Below are 22430 nucleotides of genomic sequence, written 5' to 3'. Positions count from 1 at the left end.
GTGGTTTTCCTTTTGTAGTACTCTGCTTCTATCCCTACTGAACTTCATCCTAATTTTTAGAGAATGTTTTTCTGATTTTTCCCAAGCTATTTTAGATGCTGATCCCGTTCTCCAGTGTGTCTGCAGACACTCCCAGCTTCGTGTAATCTGCAGATTTAATATGTGTACTCTCTTTCCTTGTCCAGGTCACTAATGAATGTGCTGAGCAGAACTAGATCCAGCAGAGTTCCACTCACAGTGTCCTTCTGTTTTCACAGAATGTCATTAATAACTACTCCCTGGGTATGGATTTATGGTAGTCTCATTTAATCATGTTTCCTTAGTTTGTTTATGAGAAAGTTGTTTGAGACAGTGACAAAAGCTATAATAAAGCCCAGATAAATGACATCCAACAACTTCTCCATTATGAAATTAATTTGATTTTATATTACTTTTTTCTTGTCTCTCCTTTTATTTTTGTTCTCTTCCACATACATGCAGACTGTTTCTTTGTTTGACTTAGAGTTTTTAAAATGATTTAAGATAGACTACTGAGTGATGTAGCATTCTTTTGCTGCTTCTCTTTTTACCCTTAAAGACAGACACTGCACTTGCCGTTGTCCTTCCTTCTGGCACCTTACCTGCCTGAGTTCTCACAAGTGACCAACAGGGAGGTATCTGAGATGGTTTCAGCTGATTTTGTAGGGAATTTAAAAGGTGGTTTGTCCTACTCTGCTGGACAGAAAATGCTTGACTTGGACAGAGGACGGATCTCACCCTGGAACAGGCCGAGAAGAGGATAGTGTACTTCTGTACTGATATTGTGTCGCATTTTATACTAATCCTCTGTACATAGGTGGCAATTTTAACAAGGACTAAAGCAAAAAGCAAACCAGTGTTGCCTTTTTCAGTGTCATTTTTCAATAACTTTCTCTCTGAGCAACACTTTTTCAGACTGTCTTTGTGGTATTAATATGCATATAAAGAGTAATTTTTTTTCTTTTTTTTTCATCTTCTCCAAGTTTTATTTCATTTTTATGCCCTGATGTTTCTATTATTTTTGCCTATGTGTTCACACTATGTTTTTTAACTCCTGCTCGGTAACCTTTTAGTGTTCTTTCTTCTTGTCTTTGAGGAAAATGAAAAGCTCGTGATGTTGCCAAGTCTTCTGATCCTTCTGCATTGAGATGCTATTGTGCCTGTGCCTTTTAAGCACAAAATATTGTTTCTTCGAGGAACTACAGCTCACCTTGATTTCTTTTTCCTTTAAACTCTTCTGCATGAATTCTTACCTAGTAGGGTTTTTTAATGTACTGAAGCCAATAATTTCTGTTTTGCTGTCCCCTATCTCTTGATTTTACAGGCATTCTTACATGAGTTTCTTTCCACCTTCTTGCCCCCAACGTATCCCTCTCTGGAGGCACTTCCCTCCTTGACCTATCTGTTATGTGAGAATGTTGTTCTGAAGGCACCAGGAGCCTCTGTCTCATACTGCTCTCCTTTCCTAGCAGATATCTCATGATTGTACTCTCCCATTGCCATTGAGTCAGTTGTATCAGCTTCTTTGTTTAGGGTTTGTTTTGTTTGTGTTTTTTCACTTTTATTATTAACCAGATAATTTAGCAGTTCTTCCTCCCTCTGTGTTCTGGACCTCAGAGCAAGTATATAGATCATCCTCAGTATGTCAAGAGTGCCTCTACGTTTTCTTTTTTGGTTCATATATAAGCCATGCATCTTTAGATCAGTATTCCAGATCGAGGTCTTACTACAGCAAGTTCCAATTATGTCAGTTAAATCATCACTTTTGTCTTAAATTAAATCTGAGATCTTAAATAAGACCTAAGTTCTGTGTTAAAAAATATATTCACCAGTGTTGCATTAAATATCTAAGATGCGCAGAGGATTTAAGGCTATTTCGTGGTCAATCTGTGTCTCTATTATCACCTCTTCTTTTTAGACCTGTGCTAACTCAGAAGTGCCTCTCACTAGGCAGTGGGCCATTTCCTCCATTCCCAAGCTGATGCCCATCCTTTTTGAGCTGTTGGTGTAGCATCACCCTGATGGTGAAGATGATGGTGTCCTCCTAGGAGGACCACATGTGGCCCTGATCTGTTGTCCTTCCCTGAGCTTTCTTGGGGTTACTCCTGTCCGTCTAAGTAGTGCCATGCAGCCAGTGGGGTGGCAGAAATTTGGATACAGTTTCTGGGCAGCAACATTTTGCAAGAGTCTCCCTTTACACTCATGCTCTTGGGGTTACAAGCTCCTTCTACAGCTCCTCTGCCAGAGCCAAGCCTTGCGTACACATCTGCAAGAGCAGGCCTGAAGGCTGCAAGCTCAAAGCTGCTGCTTTCTCCTGCCTTCCTGGTGCACAGCTCACTGAGCAGCATCCACTGCTAGAAAATAAATCCCTGAAAGAATCCAGTCAACCAGACTTGACTCGTGTCAGGGTTTTTTCTTGTTTCATAGATCCTAATGATCATGAAAAAAACCCCTTTCTCACCCTCTTGCTTGCTAACCCCCAGCTCTCACTGCTTCCTGGTTGGTTGTGTGCCTCACTCTCAGAAGTGCAGGAAATTGGGGAATTCACCTGCCCAACTCTCGTCCCAGGAGACTGGGTAGTCGCCTCCCTTAGATGCTTTATTGGGTTGATTCAGTCTGCTGTAAGCCACTGCCGCCAGTAAGAGGAGGGAGCCCATTGATGTCCTCACCCTTCATGTATGCTGCTGCCCATCCCTCGTGCAGCTTGGTGGGGACGTAAGTCAGAGATGTGACCAGTTTAAGACTATCTCAGCCCAAAATCACTGGCATGGAGGAGGCAGAGCTGCCTCCAGCAGGGGCATCAGCCACGTTCAGTCACTGGTGAGACTGAAGTATTGCGCTTTGCCCTTTCAGCAGTCCTTGGAATAGGTTTGGCTGGAGTGTCTCCTCTGCTTCGCTAAGAGCCCTGGAGCTGTGGCAGGAGCATCCGCTCGGCTCTCCAATTCCCCTTTTACCGGGAAGGTCAGGAGCTAATGGTGACCTTTTATTCCCTTGCTGAGGAGAGCAGCTGGTGCCCTCAAGTGGCAAATCGCAGAAGGAGAGCGGCCCGGCCGGCGAGCCGGCGTTGGGATGCTGGGCTGGGGCTGTTGAACGCCTGCAGTGGTTTTGGCACTTCTAACCATGCTGTTTACCCCTTGCAGGACAAGACGGTGTGGTGATCGTGGCAGGAAGGACACTTTGTTCCCAGCGGAGTGGGGACCCCGACGGCAGGCATACCTGGACAGCCAGAGACACTCCCCATTGCTTCATCCACTAACAGCCAGTCCGTAGGGCTGGCTGTGCTGTGTACACCAAACATCCTGCCTTGACTGTGCTTTTGGTCAGTCAGAAACCCCTCCCCCCCAAAAAAAAATCTCCCTAAGATTAGATGGAGTTTGCTTTGGATCTGCAGCCCCACTCCAGCATGTCCCCAGGGGCTGCAGGGGGCCACGGCAGACGACCAGGGAGCCGACTGGGGCCGGAGCTGATGCCGTGAGGGGATGCACGGGGACAGCGATGCCCATCACACAGGACAACGCAGGGGTCTTCCTCCCCCTCCTGTGCCAGTGGCTGCAGAACAGCCGTCGGGAGGGGGCCGAGGGAGCCGAGCAGCAGCTCTGCCGCTCGGCAGTCCAGAAGCTGAGTGAGTACATCCAGCTCAACTTCTCTGTGGATGAGAGCACACTTCAGCCAGGGAGCTGTGGGACTCTGGATACAGAGATCTGCACCATGTACCTGGCCCAGGAGATGCGAAAAAACGAGGTTCTAGGTTTGAGCTTTGGGAATATCCCTGCTCTGGGGGACTATGGGGAGAAGCGTCGGGTAGGAAAGAAGAGGAAGGGGCATAAGGGGCCTGTGCTTGACGTTGGGTGCATCTGGGTGACGGACTTGAAGAAAAACAGCCCGGCCGGGAAGTGTGGGAGAGTGCGCCTGAAAGACGAGATCCTCTCTCTGAACGGCCAGCTGATGGTCGGCGTGGATGTCACTGGAGCAAGGTAAGAGGGGAAAAGCAGCCACCAGCAGCTGTCTCCTGTGGCACATGCTGCAAGTCATCAGCTGGTGCTGATGAAAGTCCAGGAGCAGATGTTTTGGCCTCTGCTTTCCAGCCCCTGAGAGAGCTCTGGGTTCATTCTTAAGGTCTGCAGAAAATAAGTAACGAGAGCAAATCGATAATTACCTTACATGTGCTACTCACACTTCCACTGGAAAATTTTCAGAGGTCATTGTGTCAAAAAATAGTACGTCGTAAGCATCAGAGGGGCTCCACTGAAACAGGAGTCTTCCTGAGTTTGTATAAAACTGTTTCCTTAAGTAAAAATGAACACAGATGCAGCAGCTCTGAAAGATATTTTTACAGGTGCTTCTTATTTTTGTTTGAAACATTTGAGTTGAGGGAAGCTTTTTTGACAGCTAAATGTTGTCTGAGACTTTTTCAAAGCAAGACATTTTTGTGTTTTCCACATTGGAATAACCTAATTTTAATAAATTCCCTTTGATTTTAATGCATTTGCTCTCTTCTGTTTCCTGTCCCAGAAAACTTGAAACCTTTAAGACTTCAAATCAGACATGAAGGTTTTTGCAATGATATAGATTATTTTTGTGGTGTTTTTTTAATTCAGCTACTCCATGCTGTAAATTTGTTATTGTCCCAGTCTTGCTCTTTGTGGGCTGGCAGACTTTCTCACATTTCTCTTTGCAAAGGCAAAAACCTTTCTCTGCTAATGATGTGGATGCAAATGTTCATTCATACCTGAGGTTGCAATGTACCTGAGAGCACGAAATCTTCCCCCTCTTGCCAAAGTGGGTTCATCTTGGGAATGGACAGTTTTGGAAACCAAGTGCTAGTGGAGTGCTCCCAACAGGCAGTGGATGTGGCAGGAGTTAGGGGTAACTATCACTCCCAGTTCTGCCATGTGACTGAATAAAAGCAGTGAGTTCTCAATCTGTGGGCACTGGGCAGCTCAACCCATCTGTGGTTTTATAGGTGTGAAAAAAACCCTCCGTAATTCCTGACCTGTCGTTCAATGAATGTATAAATATTGCTACTGGGGCGGTATCAGTCAGTGGGTGCCTCCAAATTCAAGAGGGGTTGTGGCAGAAAGCAGTGACATTTTGCCAAATGTCACTGGTCCTAAATCCAAGGAATCCAATACAGTGCATAAGAGCAGCACAACACGTGGAGGAGCTGGCTGTGGGTATCACTCATCTGTCTCTCCTTGCTAGGAAAGCTGAATCTGACTTCTTTAAAGACAAGTTATTTATTTAAATTCCACCTGATTTCCATGTAAACAGCAGAAACAGATTGATTATTGCCGAACTTATTTCTTTTTTTTTTCTTTCTTTTGATTTAGAGAAACATTATGTGGTAATAAGATCATCAAAGCTCTTTGCTTAACAGCGTATTATTACATTAGAGAGGAATAATGTAGGTGGTGTCATTTTTGGTGATGTTAGTGATTTAGGGAAAATTACTGCTCTCTTCAGACTTAGAAAATTGTGTGTGTCTATCAAACACAATTACAGGGAAATGAGCTGTATTGGAGTATGGAATAAAGGTTAGTCAAAACTCTGTCTATTTATTTATCTTCTGTCTATACAACTGTATCTCTAAACCACATGGGTTATGTTCCCCCAGACAACAACTTCCTATGTATATTGGAACTACTCTACTCTTTTTGGCTCTTACTCATTTACTGGAGGGAGGCTCTTAGTATTTCTGCAGATGACAGATGAATCCTTCATTTCTTGAGCATAACTGAATGGGGCTTCACTGAGCAAGTCCTGGGAGAATTGCAAAAGGATTATTTTGTCATGAATATCATTCAGTTTGAAATATTTCATTATGAATTTCATCAAGCATAGCTGCAGTGCTTGGACACAGCTACCATATACATCTAATCTTAAAAGTCAGCGCTAAATACGTTTCCAAAGTCAAACTATTTTTAAAGAAAGCAGAGTAAGATACATTACCAGTGTTGACAGTGTGGTAGAAACATGAGATATGATTATAATTTTGTCATTGAGAAAACCCAACCACTGCTTTAAAATACCATGTTTCTCATTGCCAAAAATGACCAAACATTGCCATGTGTGGGAATACAGTCAGAGAACAGGAGGACTTCTTTTTAACCCACAAACTGGAGCTGCTTCCCAAAAATGAACCGAGAAATGTTTTGGCAGCCGTACCTTTGCACAGTTTTTCTTAGTCTCTCCTCTTCAGCCAGTGTCCTGGGCAGAGTTGCTAGGACTCCTGAGCACAAGATGTGGCATGCCAAATGTCAGGGAAACCAGTTTATTCTCAAAGATACTGAGAAAGTCCTTCAGGAATCAGGTCTGCAATGGAGAGGGAGTTTCAACTGACACTGCTAAAGGTGAAGCTTTTACTTTACCTGAAGTTGATGGTTTTCAGCAGAGCCAAGGTCTTTCCTGAATGCTTCCTGCTACTGCACATTACATGTACATGCTCCAGGATAGCTGAAACTATGATGGTAATGTTCTGTTCCTCCTAACAGGTCAGTGGTAGTAGTTGTGTGGTATGTGGACGTTCTAAACACAGTACTGCTTCTCTGTATGTGCTCACAGCTGATTACAGAGCACAGTTCAGAATGTCTAACAAAATCACAGGTGTCAAAGTGTGCGTAGCACTTTGTGCTGCTTTCTGTGGCAGTCAATAACACTCCTGGGTTCTGCTAGATGAAATCTTGAGGTTCTTTGTCAAAAAAGTTCTTGCTGGTGCTGGAAACACAACATGCTGTCCCTGGCTGTAATTAGAGACAAATTCTGCTGTTCACAGCAGTCTTCAGGAGGGTGATCTTCTTCCTTATCCCCTTGGGAGCCCTGCACACAAGGAGCAGATCTGTGCCTGCAGAGCAGTACAACTGCTGTGACAGTGGGAGCAGGGTACAGGGACCTTTCCTGTGTCTGAGAAGCGCTGCTCAAAAATCTGACAGTGTGGTTGGAAAACTTGTTTCAGCAGAGTACTCCTTTCAAGGCACTTTTTTATTGAGATCCCCCTTCCTCAGAAGTTTGAATGGCAGGATTTTTTAAAATAGATTGCTTTGCTCCTCCAATAGAAGTATTTTCTTGTTGGGAAGAACATTCTTCCTCTCCAGATGTTGTCACTATTTGATATTCAAGTGCAGTGCTCCAGTTTTGCATTTTCCATGGGGTGCTGCTTCATGCCCTGCTGTGGTGAGACACTGTCACTGCCTCAGGAGGCTGGATGTCCTCGCCATGGCTACTTTGTTCCTGCACTGGCAGCTGTGCTTGTCTCTGGAGCATCGACAAGATTTTGTTGCATCCTGTTATTCAGCAGTGTGTTCAAAATGCTTCCATGTGCCCTGAATGGCTTGTGGAGATAACATGTATGGGAACAAGGATCAGTGAATCAGCGGGGGCCCTCAGGTTAAGTTTTGGGTAACTAACCCATTTTTTAGTAGGGTCAGGTCTTAAGGTGTGTTATGGTGGAAGGGGAGGATTTCAGGTTTCTGTGCCTCTGATGGGATTGTGTTTCTCTTGAAATTTTGAGGGATTTAATTTCTGCTTGGCAGTTCAATCTCCTTTATGCATAATTTTTATTATGGAAAAATCACCCCAAGAAAACTATCTGTGGTCATCGCAGAAAGCTTTGTCTCACTGCACCCCACCTCCCCGGCATGTCAGGTTGCATGGATTGATTGGTCTGTTTTACTGTTTCCTCACCTCCTTCCTAAATTTAGCAAATGTGCTGCCAACACAAAGTGCTGCTCAGTGTAAGCAGCTGCCTTTTCTGGTGTTAGTAGGGCCTTGATTATGTTCATAAGAAAATATTTTTGTTTTATTAGAAAAACAAATGGACATTTATCCTGTCCCTTTGCCCTTGGCCAAGGGGCAAACTTGTCTGTGGGAGCTCCTTGTTAAAATATTAACAGCACTGACTACACAGAGAAAAACAAATACAGTGGTCCTGGAGACTGTAGCCTCCAAACACAAGTTCAGGGAATAGATTTCTCATAACTGACCTAAAAAATGCCCCCAACCTGTTGTGGTATTGAATTAATTTCCTTTTTTATATCATATTACCAATCTTCATGCTGCTAAGTGATGGATCAGGGCACAGAGGCTGAGACCTGGGGCTTGTTATCACGGGCAAGGATGAGAAGCCGATGCTGACATGCCCTCCAAGCTGCCTGGTGCGTGAGTCCTGAGGATGGAAAACAAGCAGCACGCAGGGATTTTGGCAGAGGGTTTTCTCCTCCAGTTGAGCTGCTGTGAGCTGGGATACAGCAAATGTGTGCTCAACCTGTGCAAAATCATAGAAAGCCTATGGATGTCTAACGTTTCCCAGGCACAGCCCAAGTCTTTCTGTGCTCCTGAAGTCTGGCTGCTGTATTTTACACTGATAATGGATATAAATACCCCTCCTTGATTTTGGATATAAATTCCTCTGCTTTTCCCCCTCCCCCACCCTTAAAATATTGCAGGACTAAGAAACTAAGAAGGAGTTGTTTTTCTTCCCTTTTTTTATGTCTCCCAGAAAGGTATGAGCAGACTTAGCCACACGTGTTGAGAAATAAATTGCTCTGAAGAAATGAGCTTTATTCCAAATCCTCTCTTAAGAGCCAAAGTCTTAAGCAGAAGGTCACTAATCCCCAGACTCAGCAGAGATCATTTAGCTTGTTTGTCCTCTTTGCTTTGCTAATCTGAGTGTGTGTTCGCTCAGTTTCCCCTCCTCACCCTCCTGTTTGTGCCGTTCCTCTCCATCTCTCCATGCCAAGCCCAGCATCTGCAGAAGCAAAACTTGTAGCCATAGTCATTTGCAGCATTCCATCACTACAGCTGCCTCCTCAACAGACTCCCCAGACCGCTCATCCTCCTCAGATTTGCATCTCATTTACGTTCTTGCTTAGCGCAGTTTTATCTAACACCTATGAAAAATGATGGAAAGACTTCCATTGATTTAAACAGCTCATGTCCCATATGTGTTTGTGTGTTTGTGCCAAAATTTTGGGAATAATATGCTTGCCATTGCCTTCTATGCACTACTGCCACTGAACAACAGAGCTGTCCTCTCTTGGTAGGAAGCGTGATCCCCAGGAGCATACATGTATAAGTAGGCAACATCCCCAGGGTCATCTGCTGAAATTGCTCCCAGCCCTGTCTCCGCACGCTTGCTTTTCAGAGGGATTGCATCAGGCTTGGGCAGAGAGGTTGGTGGTGTTGCCTTAGGAGATGTAAAATTTCCAGGGGGTATAAGAGAGTTGTCCTACACTTTTTTTTTTCGTGCTTTGGTTTTGTTCTACTGAGCTGTGAGCACTCTGATTAGAAGGCTGTACCTTGCTGCCGAATGTGTGGCTGTGCATCTACATTTAATTTGCTGTTCTGACCACACTGTAATTACAAGAGAACCAGCCCAGTGTTTGGGAGGGAGCTCTGCCCTCTCCAGTCATCCACTGTGGGAACATCTTGTTTTGGTGAACTAGCCTTGTGACTTGTCATTTACCCTGATACCAAAGTGCCAGCAAGATCCCTTTTCCATCCTGAGTGGGATTTTCAGCCTCACACACAGCAAGCATCCCATGCTCTCAGGTCATCTAGAAGCACAGTCAGGATGCAGCAGAACATGGCTAATTGGCAAACTGCTGGAACGTGCAGAATAGATTCACTTTTTTCTATTGCCCAGCCAATGAACAGGTGAGGCCTTCAGCTACAGCAGCAATTTTCACCACCTCTCCAACATTGCATTTGCTAGCACAGAACAGTGTTTTAGCCATCAATAATTAAAAATACAGATGTTCAAAAACACAAGCAAGGAACATTTCATGCCCCTTATTCTTACTCCTTCTATAATGCTTGTGCCCTTACACTCCAATTTGCAGTGTGCAGTCATTCACAGCATCTCTTCTAATCTGTAAATGTAAATTTCTCTTTATATTCTGGGAGTCCAAAGTTTTGCACAAAGAAAGCTGTGGGCTAAAGACTGATTTCCGTGAGATAGAAGCTCTGAGTGATGCAAGAGGAGGAGGCAACTGGAGCCAGGTTACTGAGAGGTTGTAATTTCCAGCCTGTACTGACTGATGTGCTATGAGTTTCAGAAAGGCACAGCTTCTCCAGTCCTTATTGAATTTTTTTTTTCTCATAGGATTGGGCTAAGCAAGCAGCATTTCCCTTCTCCAATGGGTTTTGGGGCTGCTCCGCAAGCAGGTCTTGATCATATCTTCTTGCCACCTCATGTACCTTTGGGTGTGATGGTTGCTGTCCTGGACACGTACTAGAACTGAACTGTGACCCTCCAAAGCTAAAAGCATTAACAGTGATGGCAGCTTAAAACCCAATTATCCTCTGTCACTGGGAATCAGGCCTGGATTGGGAAGGACAGGAGCAGGGAGGCTTGAAAGATGATGAACAGGAGACAGTTCCACAGGCAGAGGCTCAACAACAACCTCAGAGAGATGATTTGTCAGCATGAACCTACCATCTACGGACATAAGTGACAGGATAAATATAAGAAATAGGTATGATCAGGAAAGAGGCGGGTGTGTAACTACAGAGACAGCTGCTGCAGTGGATGGCTTTGGGGATGGGCTTTTTTTTAACATGGAAAGCTCATTGCTTATTTTAGGTGATGTGACACTTGCCTCCAGCTCTAAGCAGTATCACATGCTCCTTGAAACTTATTTTTCTGTCTCTTTTTTATCAGATGTGGGCTAAGAGGGGAAGGGTGTATGTATCAATTGCAGACTCTGCAGCATCACTCACTGTACTTGCTGCTTTCTCTGGGTAAAGTTTATGATGCTCAGCAAGATCAACTGGGCCTCAAATGGGAAACACTTTTAACAGACCAGTACCAGTGAAAAGATAAGTTGTCAGGCATTGCCACAAAATTTGGGGCTGTTCAGGAAGACTGCTACCTGCCAAGGCAGGACAAGAGTAGGGCAAATGTGATTATTACCAGCAAACTTCACTCTAGAGCATCCAAGTTTCAGGAAGCCCAGCCACACTGAAGCCTCTTTAACAAGACTGTGAGAAACTAGAGGTGGAAAATGGATTCAGGCTTTTTCAGAATAAAACCAAATAGTTGGAATGTGACTGAAGAAGATTATTGTTTCTGTTGATGCCTAAGACTCTTTTCTATTGTCTAAAAAGGTGGCAAGGTCTGTTTTTTCCCCTTCTCCATAGCAAGTATTATAGATAACCAGATGATCTTCTAAAAAAACCACCAACAACTGGCAAAACAAATAATTGATTAATAATGCAATAACTTTGACTGTGTTTCCTAGTCCATTACATGATCACTAGAATGGGTTCAGGCTAGCAGAGTAACTATTTGATGTAACAAAAGTCAGTGAAGTCCTTCTTCTCATCCTCGTACATTTTGATCAGTGTCTCTTTGTGCTGCTATAATTGAAGAATTACTAAGTGCTTGACAATTTTTCATAGCCTGGGTTATTTTTATTCCAGTAGCGAAGAGGAAAACATAGACATGGTAACCAGTAAACTTCGTGTTACCATATATCTGAATACAGAGCCCAGATGAGGAAAATAGACTGGAGGTTGGGGAGTTCCTTCTTGAAAACTCGTGGATGACAAATGGACCCAAACCAGTGCATGATGTTCTCACTGAAAATCGTTTCTAACAAACACTAATTGTTCTGCTGAAAACAACATTCCATGTTTTCATCTGTAGAAGGGTTGTACTAAAACAGATTTTTTCTCGGTTTCCTCTAGAGGGCAATGTCATATAAATATTTTAAGCAATTTTTGGGTTCCGTCAACCGGGAATTTATCCTGTCTTATCTAAGAATTTTTAAGACAGCAGTGAAAAGCATTTCTTTACGTGCTTTTAGAATGTGTACATACATAATATAGTCTGTTTCTTAGGCTTGTTCAGAGCAGTATCTAATCCCTTTAAGGAGCACAGAAATGCATTTTGGGCAGATTTGCCTATGCCAGAATGCAGAGAGGAAACTGCTACTGAAGACCTGACTCCCTTCTCTACCTGTGCAACTTCAAGGACTTCCAGTGGCTACTCCTTATGTAACAATTGTAAAAAAGATATAATCCAGTCCTCTAAGAATGGAGTTACCATTTGCTATAGTTTATGTTGGTACCTGGAACTTCAGAGCAGAGGATAACTCTAAATACCAAGTCTGAGTGGTTCATAGGACCTAGGAAACAGAAGCGTATGTGTTACTATTTATTTCCCTAAAAATTTATGTGTTCCCAAGTTTGTTAACCATATTGCTTGTTTGATGGCTGTTAGTAACAATGCAATTTTCAAATTAATTGTCCACATAAGCAGCTGCTAACATTAGTATGAATCAAAGGTGGCCACTCTGGATCTTAATTTAACTTAAATGATATTTTCAGTCACTGTAGTATAGAAATGGCAAATATAGACAAAGGCTGTTTTATTTTCCTTAAAGCTCAGGTGTGTAATTTGAAACGCATTTCCATGGGCATAAACTTCTTTGTTTTTTGCCTGTATCATTACCTTTCTCCCTTCTCCCAAGCTGACATTACTAAAAGGGAAATTTGCTCTTGACATTCCAACATGAAAACGGCTTTAGGAAAATCCTTTTGGAATTTAGTCTCCTTTCCCCTCCTGATGGTCACTAGTTCTTTGGAGAATCATTATAATGGCCTTATTAGATTAACTTCCAAATCTCATACATTTACTAAATTTGTGGGTTATAATTCTTTGTAAAATATTTTTTCCAAAGAAATAGTGGGCAATCTGCAGTTGCCAGGGTCTCTAAATGAATAAACCTGTTTGTTTGTTTTTCCCCAAACAGGAAAAGTAATTATTTTAAGTAAAACACTTATTCCCAAAAGTGCTCTATTTGAAAACAATGGCCTGTGAATAAAAAAGGCAATAGTTGCATTGGCTTCAAAGACAGCAGACATTAGGCAGCAAAGCAAGATTTGCCCTCTTCTTTTGAGTAACAGCATCTCTAAGAAAAATCTGAGGACACAGCTTTTCTGCAGCTTTTACAAGCTTAAATAGGTGATAATTGCTTTTTAATTACTGCTGCTGGCCAGGAAGGACTTTTTCCTAAACTATGTCTTAACAGAAATATGATAAGCAGTTGGTAAATTTTAAATTCCTGAGAAAAATTTTTAGAGAAACTAGTGGAAACTAATTATTCATAGTTTCATTTCTCATGCTGCATCAGAAGCTTCGTGCTTGAACCATATATTCATCACCGCCTTGGTTTAGGGCTTGTGTTCAGATCTCACTGTTTCTAAATTAGCTATCATCTTAATGCTTAATCATGGGGATTATTCTTTGCCTTTGGCTGGAAGGAGCTATGTTTGGGGCTGTAGGTGTGTGGGGAGTTTGATTCACCCTGATCCGGGATCTCTGTATGTTGGTAGCCCAGAGAATCTCACGCTTGCCTGGCTGCAGGTCCTGAAGGAACCACCAAGGTTCACAATTTTGTCTCCTCCTGCTCACTCTCTCTTCCTTCCTTGCTGGTGAGTGGTCTGCAGTGCAGCTTTCTTGCTGCTATGCCCAAGGCCTCTGACAACTCCATAACACTGTGGGTTTCGGTGGAATTGCTTCCCACTTCCCTGCAATTTGCTTTCCAAATTTCCTCCTGCCACTCCATATCTGTCCCAGCAATACACAAAATAGTCTCCTCTCTGATCTGCTTTTCTATCATGGCCTGCATTTGAAAAGTAAGCAGTATATACAGCAGAGCAGAAAATTATTTAGTAATCTAGCCAGTTTCATCAGGATGAACTGTGTGGTTAAAATAAATCGGATTTCAAGAATTCAGCAGTTATGCTGTGGAGAAAGAAATAATAGTTTAAAAAAGTGTACAGATGCCAAATGGATTAGAACTTAATGGCTGGTGTGTAGAATTCAAAATCAACAAGGATTTACTACAAGGCTCTGCTTTAAATATATAAATGGACTCTCAATAGTGGATGAGAAAGGCAGAATCTTAGTGCTTTATGAGAATGATTTTGTGACTCAAATGTTTTCTCCGATGACCTGCGATTCAAATTAGAAACCGTGGAAATGAATTTAAGGGGCATCATCATTAAAAAAAAAAAAGTCATTCAAGTTAGTAGAGAAGTAAACATCTGTCTTGAGAGAGGTAGATTTAAGAGCTTCAAAACTAAAGAGGTAAACAACAAGAGGGTAGAAAAAATTTAGGGTGGAAGAAGGACTTAGAAATTCATTAATTCTGGCTTGCTGAATAATAATCATAAGTGTTTTGTCTAATATGTAATTAAATTAGATATCTGTTAAAACTGTTCAGCCTGCTCTAATAACCAAGGAAACCAGTCCTGAGTCCAGGTGTTAGCTCCCACACTCCCTAAGGTTTTCCTGACCTTGGGGATATTCTCTCATTTAATGATAGTATCAATAATAGTATTAAAGAATAGGAGAAGGCATATTCTCCTCTTTTATATAATCTTCAACATGCACAGCAGCACACCTGGGACCTGCTGCCCATGTCCTACATTAAAGGAGTCATGCGTGACTTGGCAAAGCCAAGATCTCTAGATTAAAAAATGTCAGATAACATGCTATATACCAACTCATAAACTGCTGCAAGAATCTAGCATGAGCCCAATGTGAAGAACTAGTTTAAATTCTATGTAAAGTTTTGACTCCCTCACATTTTAGTGGCATTTACTACTTCCTTGTAGCTCATGCTGTTCTCTGCAGTAAGCCCATGCTAGTTCCGTCTTTACCTTCCATTTCTCTTCTGCATGCTTCTATTTTAAATCATTGATGTGTAAGTTATTTTTGCATAAACTGTGTATGACTTAGAGATATGTGTCTGCCTCCCATCAGGGTCTTACAGCCTAATGGATAGCAGGTGTGGACTTAAAAAGTGTTGGGTCCTGGTCAAACCTTTTCCCCACACTGTGAACAAGTCCTGGCCCCAGTGACAGGGAGGTGATGACAGCAGCTCTCATTTCTGCAGGTGCTTGAGACCTCGGGGGGAAAAGCACTTTTTTAAATGCTGTGTTTTACGGTGGAGTATTTCTTTCCAGGTACTTGCCTGTCTGTTGGAGGGTTATAAAGACAGAGCAGCTTCATAAGGGCTAAAATTCTTTGAAATACCTGTTTCTGCAGAAGTACATTTGAGCAATACAAATAAGCCCTAGCTTAGGAGATACCTGCTTGGTTATGAATTTAGCTATTATCCAGTCTTCCTAAGTGTCTCCAAGAGGCGTCAGTGTACACAAGTGAGACTTTACCTGTGGAGTTTTCCTAGAATAATGACAGAATGGAAAGATTGAATTCTGTTTTTTCTAAGCCCTTGAAGCCAAAAGCCTGTCCTTTTCTGCGCCTAGTGCTAGCTTTGTGGGAAAAAAAAAAAAAAAAAGAATACAGCCTTGTTTTTGTCATGGTGCTCTAGCCAACACACAGCTGAAGTCTGATGTCTGATTTCCAGATACGGTATTTGAGATTTGTTGTGAAGTGAGAAGGTCCAAAGCCAAGCCTGCTGGAGCTGCCAGTTTTCTGGTCGGAGTGCTTGCTCTAGTTTATAAAGCTTTGCATATTATACCCTCACTGTGTTGTCTTTTAGAGCTGAAAGAATGCAAAAGTCTAGCAGGGCAGCTTTGGACAAGGGAATGTGTATTTATTGGGGAAAATGGGGCTTTATTGGGGAAAATGTGATGAAATGGCTTCCTATTCAACACAACTCTTATTTGGTGACAACTTCCTTGCAAGCACAAACAGACTTATTGGGAAACTGAGGAGGAATCAGTATCAAAGATAAGCATGTGAGAAAAAGAAAAACAGGATGAAATATAACCATGTAATTCATTTCATGGCTGCCTGGACACATACTGGGAACAGTCTGGTAATGCTGGGGGTATCCCCCTACCCCAGCCCCCAAACATTACCCTCTCTCATGCGCACTTCACACATGTCCCCCTTGTTCTGTGGCCCCCAGTTTGCCAGTCATGGATCCCAGGGGCAATGTGCAGGAGTGGTGTAGCAGTTCCAGGTGCACACACAGGGAGGAGGTTTGTGCTGCTGTTCATGTTATCCAGGGCATTCTGTTTCTGCAGCTCAGTTCCTGAGGCTCCTTTTCTGAGGACTAACTTGGTGCAGGGAATGGGACCAAAAAGTGAACATGAGGTCAGGCTGAGAGTTTCCATCTTGGTCACATTTTGCTACCTGCTCTTTCAGTGGCATTCATCAAAGTCGCCTGAAAATATGTGTCCTGGAGAAATAGCTTGATTGAATACTTAAGTTTTAAACTTAGCATTGCTCTTATTTTTCCCCAAGTCACCTGCATATTAGAACTTTTAACCTTTAGATTGTGCCAATTGATCAAATGTTCCTGTGTGGTTATTAAAGTTTGATTTCTTTTTCCCTTTCAAATGATAGCAAAAATCTGCTCCTGACTTGTGAGGAAGGCTTGAGACCTTACCAAATGAAAGCCTGAAACCACGGAAGAGCATTTGTTGCTCACACAACATACTTCTCTTTAAGTACAATCTAAAGGCAAATTATTTTTCATCCCTTGTTAAATGGATAAATAATCATTGAAAGGGAAGGAGGTGTCTCCCAAATGTTAGGAGATAGAGGAGCAGTTCCTCATTTTCATATGGGTAAGCATTATGGCAGGGCAAATTGATTAACTAAAAAGGTGACTCTTGGTTTATGTAAAAGGAGAAATGGGCCTGCAGGATGCTCAGATATGATCAGCTACCACAGACTGGTCCAAAAGAAAACATTAAACCTCAAAGAAATTAACACTAAACTAAGGAAAAATCATAAATCTTCAATCCAACAAGATAAAGAAATAGCCTAGGGAAAAAATTCAAACCAGATCAGAAATTCAAGAAAGATTCTGCCCATGGAGCTCATAGGCACAGTGTCTGAGATCTGCAATCAGTACCAGATGCTACTGATGCGGTGTGGAGCCTGTAACAAAGACATGCTGGACCCATTCAGCCCAAGCAGGAAGCCTTGCAGATTAAATTTGTATTAGTTGGAGCCTGTAGATTGCTTTAGCAAGCAAAATTGAGCCTGGGTGTTAAGATGATCTGGATCAAGAAATCCAAATTAGGTTTCCTCCTTAAAGAGGAACGAGCACATTTTGGCACCACTTTTTCATAACGGTTTTAGAAAGAAAATATTTGGAAACAGATGCAGTGAGTTTCTGTATATTAAATCCAGTCTGTGAAATAAAACTACTCTCTCTGACTGCACAAAACAGTCAGAAGACTCTTGGAACAAAATCCTGCTGCCTAAATTTCATGTATGTTTTAAGGAAGACTCTTGAAACATTAATAAGTGGCGAGTGGATGGCACATTCTGACATGTGCTGGGAAGTATGCACAGATGAAATGCAGGATGGTTTGCAATGTTTAAAAAGTAAACAAGATGTGGGCTTCCACTTTGAATATCATAAGGATCACAGCATATTACATTAATGGAGGCTATTCTAGCATGGAATGAAAGCCACATTTGGAACAATCTCTGCAGCTCTGGTTTAGGACACTGGGGAGAGTAATATAAAATGACTCCAGGGTGGAGCACAGGTTGCTGGAGGGAGCAGCCACTGTTGTAACCTACATTATTTTGTAGTTAAAGAGAAGGGAAAAATGTTGCTTTGGTAGGAAATCCTAGTGAGCAGGCACATATGGGCAGTGAATTTCCCAAGGGGGAGTTAACCCCTGAACTGAAAGCTTGTGTAGCCCTATGTGCTATACAAGTCCCACTAGCTGGCAGTGCAAGTGGTGCCTAAAGCATCCCACTGAGTGTTTGCAGAGGGGTAAAACACTCTGTTCCTTTGGCTGCTCTGAAAATGCACCCTGCCAGAGCTCGCCTTACTCCCGGCGGGAGGTGTGTTTGAGTGTTGGTGTGCTCCCGGCAGCCTTCCTCAGCCAGAGGGGTGGGCCTTGCCAGCATCATTGTGCAGTTGAGGTCATGGCTGGGGCTACGAACTGGCACCAGCCTTCCTCTGCCTGGCCCTTCCATCTCTCATCTTTACCTTAGGCTTAATCTCCCTTGTGCTTTTTCTGGGATGTGTGGTCACGTTCCATTTTGCGTCATGGCTAAATCACTTCCAAATACTGCAAGTGGGGGAAGGTAGGGAGAGCACCTGGAGGCACCATCCTGGAGTAGATTGACAGCAGCATCTTGATGGGTTCGCTGATCTCTTGTCCAAATTAATTTTCTCTGGTAGTTTTGGATATCCCAGCATGAGACCTGGACAATCGCAGGTGTGCAGAACCCTCCCAACCTGCAGCAGTGCCTTGCTGCCTCCAGCTTGGGGTTGGCAGGTCTGATGTAGATTTTTCCCCTATCTTTTGACCCCTTGGGTTTGTAATGAGATGTACATCGCGTGCTGTGTGTAGAGAGTCTTGTTGCTGGAAGATTCAGACTGCTGTTCTCGCGCAAAGAAAACAAGCCCCGCTGTTAGCTGCATTCCCCCAGGCTGCTGAGCACCCCGTGCAACATTTTACACTCAGCAGAGCTTAGCGGAGTTAAAAATAGTTCTTGTTGTCAAAATATTTCTTGGTAGTAAAAATGTCCTTAGGATACTTTGTGAAATGGTAACCTTTGGACCAACCGGGGTAAGGAAAAATCAGAACATGGTTTTTAACGCCACAAAAAAAAAAAAGTTCATCTTAATTGTGCAATAAGGGAGAAAGGTTAAGAGCAGAGAAAACTGGCATCACCTTGGGGAGGGAAAGAATGGAATTTAAACAGAGATCTAAGGGTGAGTACATAATGTAAGATATTATATCTTCTTTAAGTATTTTTTCCTTCAGTGCTTGAAATTTTATCTGGGAGAAAATGTCTGACTCAGTGTAGTGCATGAAGGTCTTGCTGAGAGTCTTTGAATTCAAGGAAGGGTAAAACCTGGCCTTTCACTTTTAATTTGATTTTAAAGGGTAATTAAAATTCTAAATTTGGCTCCCAAGTTGTAATTTCTAAAAACAAGCTTAGATAAGTGTTTCCACCCTAGGAAAAAAATACCCTCAGTGATAAAGGATTGCTTTGAGCAAATGCACGTTCCTGTGTGGAGTCTCAGACCTGGGTCATACACTGTAAATAAGTGAATGTATTAAGTGAACAGAAATTTAAATTAACAGAGGGCATTACTGAGAGAAATGCATACAACAAATAGGGAGTGAGTTGTGAAAGATGGCTTGATGATTTTTTCATTTTAATAACTGTAGCTAGAGTTAAATGTATCAGATAAGGCAAATTGCTTTAAGGCTGTGTGATTTCTGGCTTATTACTCTCTGTTTTATTTCAGCAATACCAGTACATTTCCTTATACCTGTTTTCTACTCTTCGGTCTGGAGATACTGCTTTGTATTTTGAAGTTAAATACAATATACTTAATGCCATGTAAATCTCCACTGTTGGGTACTATATGATATCATATTATTCTGGTACTACATGCTTAACCTGAATTAGAGAACTGCTGGGTGAGAAGGCTTTATCCCCTATAGATTTGTAGTAACCTCTAAATAAATTCTACGAGGACATAAAGAAAATAATTAAAAAGTGAAGTCAAAGCTATATAATGTAGATACATTGCATCATAGTTTGGAGTTTCATGGAATATTCTCTGAAAGTGAGGGTTTTTTTCACGTATATAATTGACTTTTAAAATTATCAGCTTATAAATAAACTGTAATGCATAAAATCAGCTCTAATATGATTGCTTACTAAATAGAAATATTTCACAAACAGCTCTCTGCCCAAAGAGCTCAACCTCTGGCTAATGGGCATGTTTGGAAGATAGTATTCCAGAAAAGGTCTTGTGGGAGAGAGTTATCAATACTATCAGTCTTACTTCACCCCTCTGAAAGGAAACCCCCAAGCAGAAGGAGAAGAAAAACAGTCTACTGGAGACTAGTGATCTTATACATTTTAAATAACAATTGGTCTTAATGTAGAAGTCGCAGTGTCAGTTCTCTGGGACAAAGACCCTATGTCCCTGTTTTCATTAGAAACTACTGACTGTATTTTCAGTGCTATTTAAATAATAATTATCAATAAGGGAACAGAATAATAACATTGAGAGATTCAATTTCCCAACAGCTCTCTCAATACAGTCTTCCATGGATTGCTTTTCCTATTTTATCTATGTAATCATGCCTTCTGTAGTAGAAAACATCTCTGACTGTAAGGAGCACAGATGAAAAGCTTGCTGACACACAGAGACAAGACATCATAATACCTCCCAAAAATCACTGAAAAAACATCTCATTTCCTACTATTTGTAGGGTAAGAGGAGTAAGTGAGTGTTTACAAATAATTCTAGTAGAGGTCTTGTAAAGGCCTGTCTGCCTGCAATTTGCATATAAAACTCCACTAAAGATGAAGGACTGGGGTGTTTTCAGCCAAACTTGGAGCTGCTTGGAATTTTTTTTGGTCACTGGAATTTTTCTGTACACCCCATGAACTTGCAGCCAGCAGGAAAGGATGAGGGTGTAACTCCCAGCTGAGCCCTGGGTGGCTCTGGGGGCATGCTGGATGTGGGCTGTGGTATTCAGCTCTCCAGGGCTTTTTATGGTTGCTGTGTGTTGGAGCTATTAAACTGGCATTTTTTTTTTTTAAACAGAACCCCTACATTTGTTATGCTTGTGTGCAGAAGAAATGGTAAGGGGAAGGTTTTCCCTGCGGCGGCCATCTCATAGTGTAAGAGCATGTGGTGCAGAAATGGGGCTTTCTGGAGGAGGTGATTGTGGGGACTTGGGGAACTCAGTGGCCTGAATGCACCGAATCATCCGAGTGAACTGTGAGATCCACACGGAGGTCAGGGAAGGGATCTTTGTATTTTACACTGGCACGGCTGGGAGTAGAGTGTGGCCTTTGCAGTCCTTGGCTCCGCCTTGGCGCTCTGGACTCCTATGCAGTGTTAACCCTCTTTTGTGTCATTTTTGTGGTTTCTAGCTGAATTCTGAACTTTGCTGTTTTCTTTTAGGAAATAAAAATGGAACATCGTGTTGTCGTCCTGGGTTATATGCGGTCCTGGATGCTTATTGTGTTTTTAGAGGAATTTCATTTAAATGTGCATATTCATTTTGCTGCCCACCAGATCCTCAAAAGCCTTGGGTCTTGGGAACATGTACCATATAATTGACTTTATCTGTGTGTTTTGTGTGTCAGGGATGTCAGGCATCCAGTGCCTGGGACACAGCAGTGTTGGGAGAATGTAAATGTCTGTGTCTGTTGTAAAGAACAAATGTTTCTGGTGCTTCCAGCTTCTGAAGGCAATGCTTGAGATAAGGCTTAAATATGGTGCAGTTTAAGGTAGTTAGGAATAGACCTAACACTTCCTCAGTTGCTTCCTCAAAGTGTTAACTTCTAATACTCACACATTAGTGAAACTGATTTCAGTGACATTTAGTTTGTATGAATGTGGCTCTGAGATTATTTGTATTAGTTGTTTTTCTGAGTGTGAATCAAGAACTTGTTTGTGCAAGACAGTGATAAGGAAAGAACCAAAAATAATGGCAGTCCTAAAAATGCCATGTAGCATTGTCCCTGTGTCATGGCATGGGATCCAACAGCAACCTTCATTAGCTAAGCACTGAACTGGCTTTTTCTGCATCCTTCTTTTGACATTCTAATTTTCCTAATTTTTCATTTTGTACTCCTGAAATTCAAGCTAGAAAGGAACCTGATGCCCAACTCTGTGGGGCAGAAGAGGATGATCTGTGCTAAGCAGTTCTCCTTGCATATGTATGAAGCCAATTTTCTTTAGACAGATTTCTTTAGATAAATCAATGCTTTATCTTTAAAACCCTGTATGACTCAAATCCTGTTTTGGCTTATAGCACAACAGATTACTTTGAAATGCACAGCTGCATGTATGTGCGTAAAATATGTAAATGCTACCAATATTTTTTAAAATAAAAGCTAAAAAGATTTGGGGCCCAATCCCTCAAAATTTCAGTGGGATGTTGGCTCCAAAGCAGACCTAAAAAAGCCCTGCAGAACTGTCACCAAGCTGGGAGGTACTTAACAGTTTTGGACTTCACAGATGCCCAAGAGCCTGTTTCTGTGCTCTCATCCAAGACACTTTGGTCTTGCCTGAGCCAGAGCAGCTCATCTGTCTCCTTGTCCCACGGGGACTCTGCATGCCATTTCCCTCTCTGCTGTGCCTCCTCAGGCCAGCTGGGAGGAGAAACCCTCTTCTCACTCCCTATTCTGCCAAGATTTTACCAGGCAGGATTTTGCATTTTACTTTGCATTTGGATAGGAAATTGGGTCATATTCTGTGGCCTATAGGATAAACATTTCCTGGATCCTTCTGGACTTTTAGTATGATAGGAGACTGTGCAGAATAACTGCTGTGGTCTCTTTTCTGTTTATAAATGTAGTCTAAATAGTTAGGGAGACCAAAAGAGGCATCCCAGGGTGTGATTCCTGATCCAAAACTCTTTTGTATTATTATAATAACCAGGTTGTGGGCAAAACAAAACAGTTTTAGGGCGGGGAC

The 22430-nt window shown here is 42.2% G+C and overlaps 1 protein-coding gene across 2 annotated transcripts in view; it reads left to right on the top strand.

Moving 5' to 3' along the window:
* The first annotated feature begins 3316 nt into the window (after positions 1–3316).
* The window catches only part of PDZD2 (PDZ domain containing 2), a 138904-nt gene continuing 119790 nt past the window's right edge, over positions 3317–22430 (top strand). The window contains exon 1 of one of the 2 annotated variants that reach the window (XM_027745650.2): positions 3317–3992. In XM_027745650.2, the coding sequence (XP_027601451.2) occupies positions 3514–3992 (479 nt within the window). In that variant the 5' untranslated portion in view covers positions 3317–3513. The remainder of the gene's footprint in view (positions 3993–22430) is intronic. The other variant, XM_027745654.2, reaches the window with a different exon arrangement.

The sequence above is a fragment of the Pipra filicauda genome, unplaced genomic scaffold (assembly GCF_003945595.2).
Source record: "Pipra filicauda isolate LSUMZ 115617 unplaced genomic scaffold, ASM394559v2 scaffold86_size2582843_pilon, whole genome shotgun sequence".
Taxonomy (NCBI): domain Eukaryota; kingdom Metazoa; phylum Chordata; class Aves; order Passeriformes; family Pipridae; genus Pipra; species Pipra filicauda.
The sequence above is the reverse complement of the archived record's forward strand: the minus strand, read 5'-3'. Positions and strand labels throughout refer to the sequence as shown.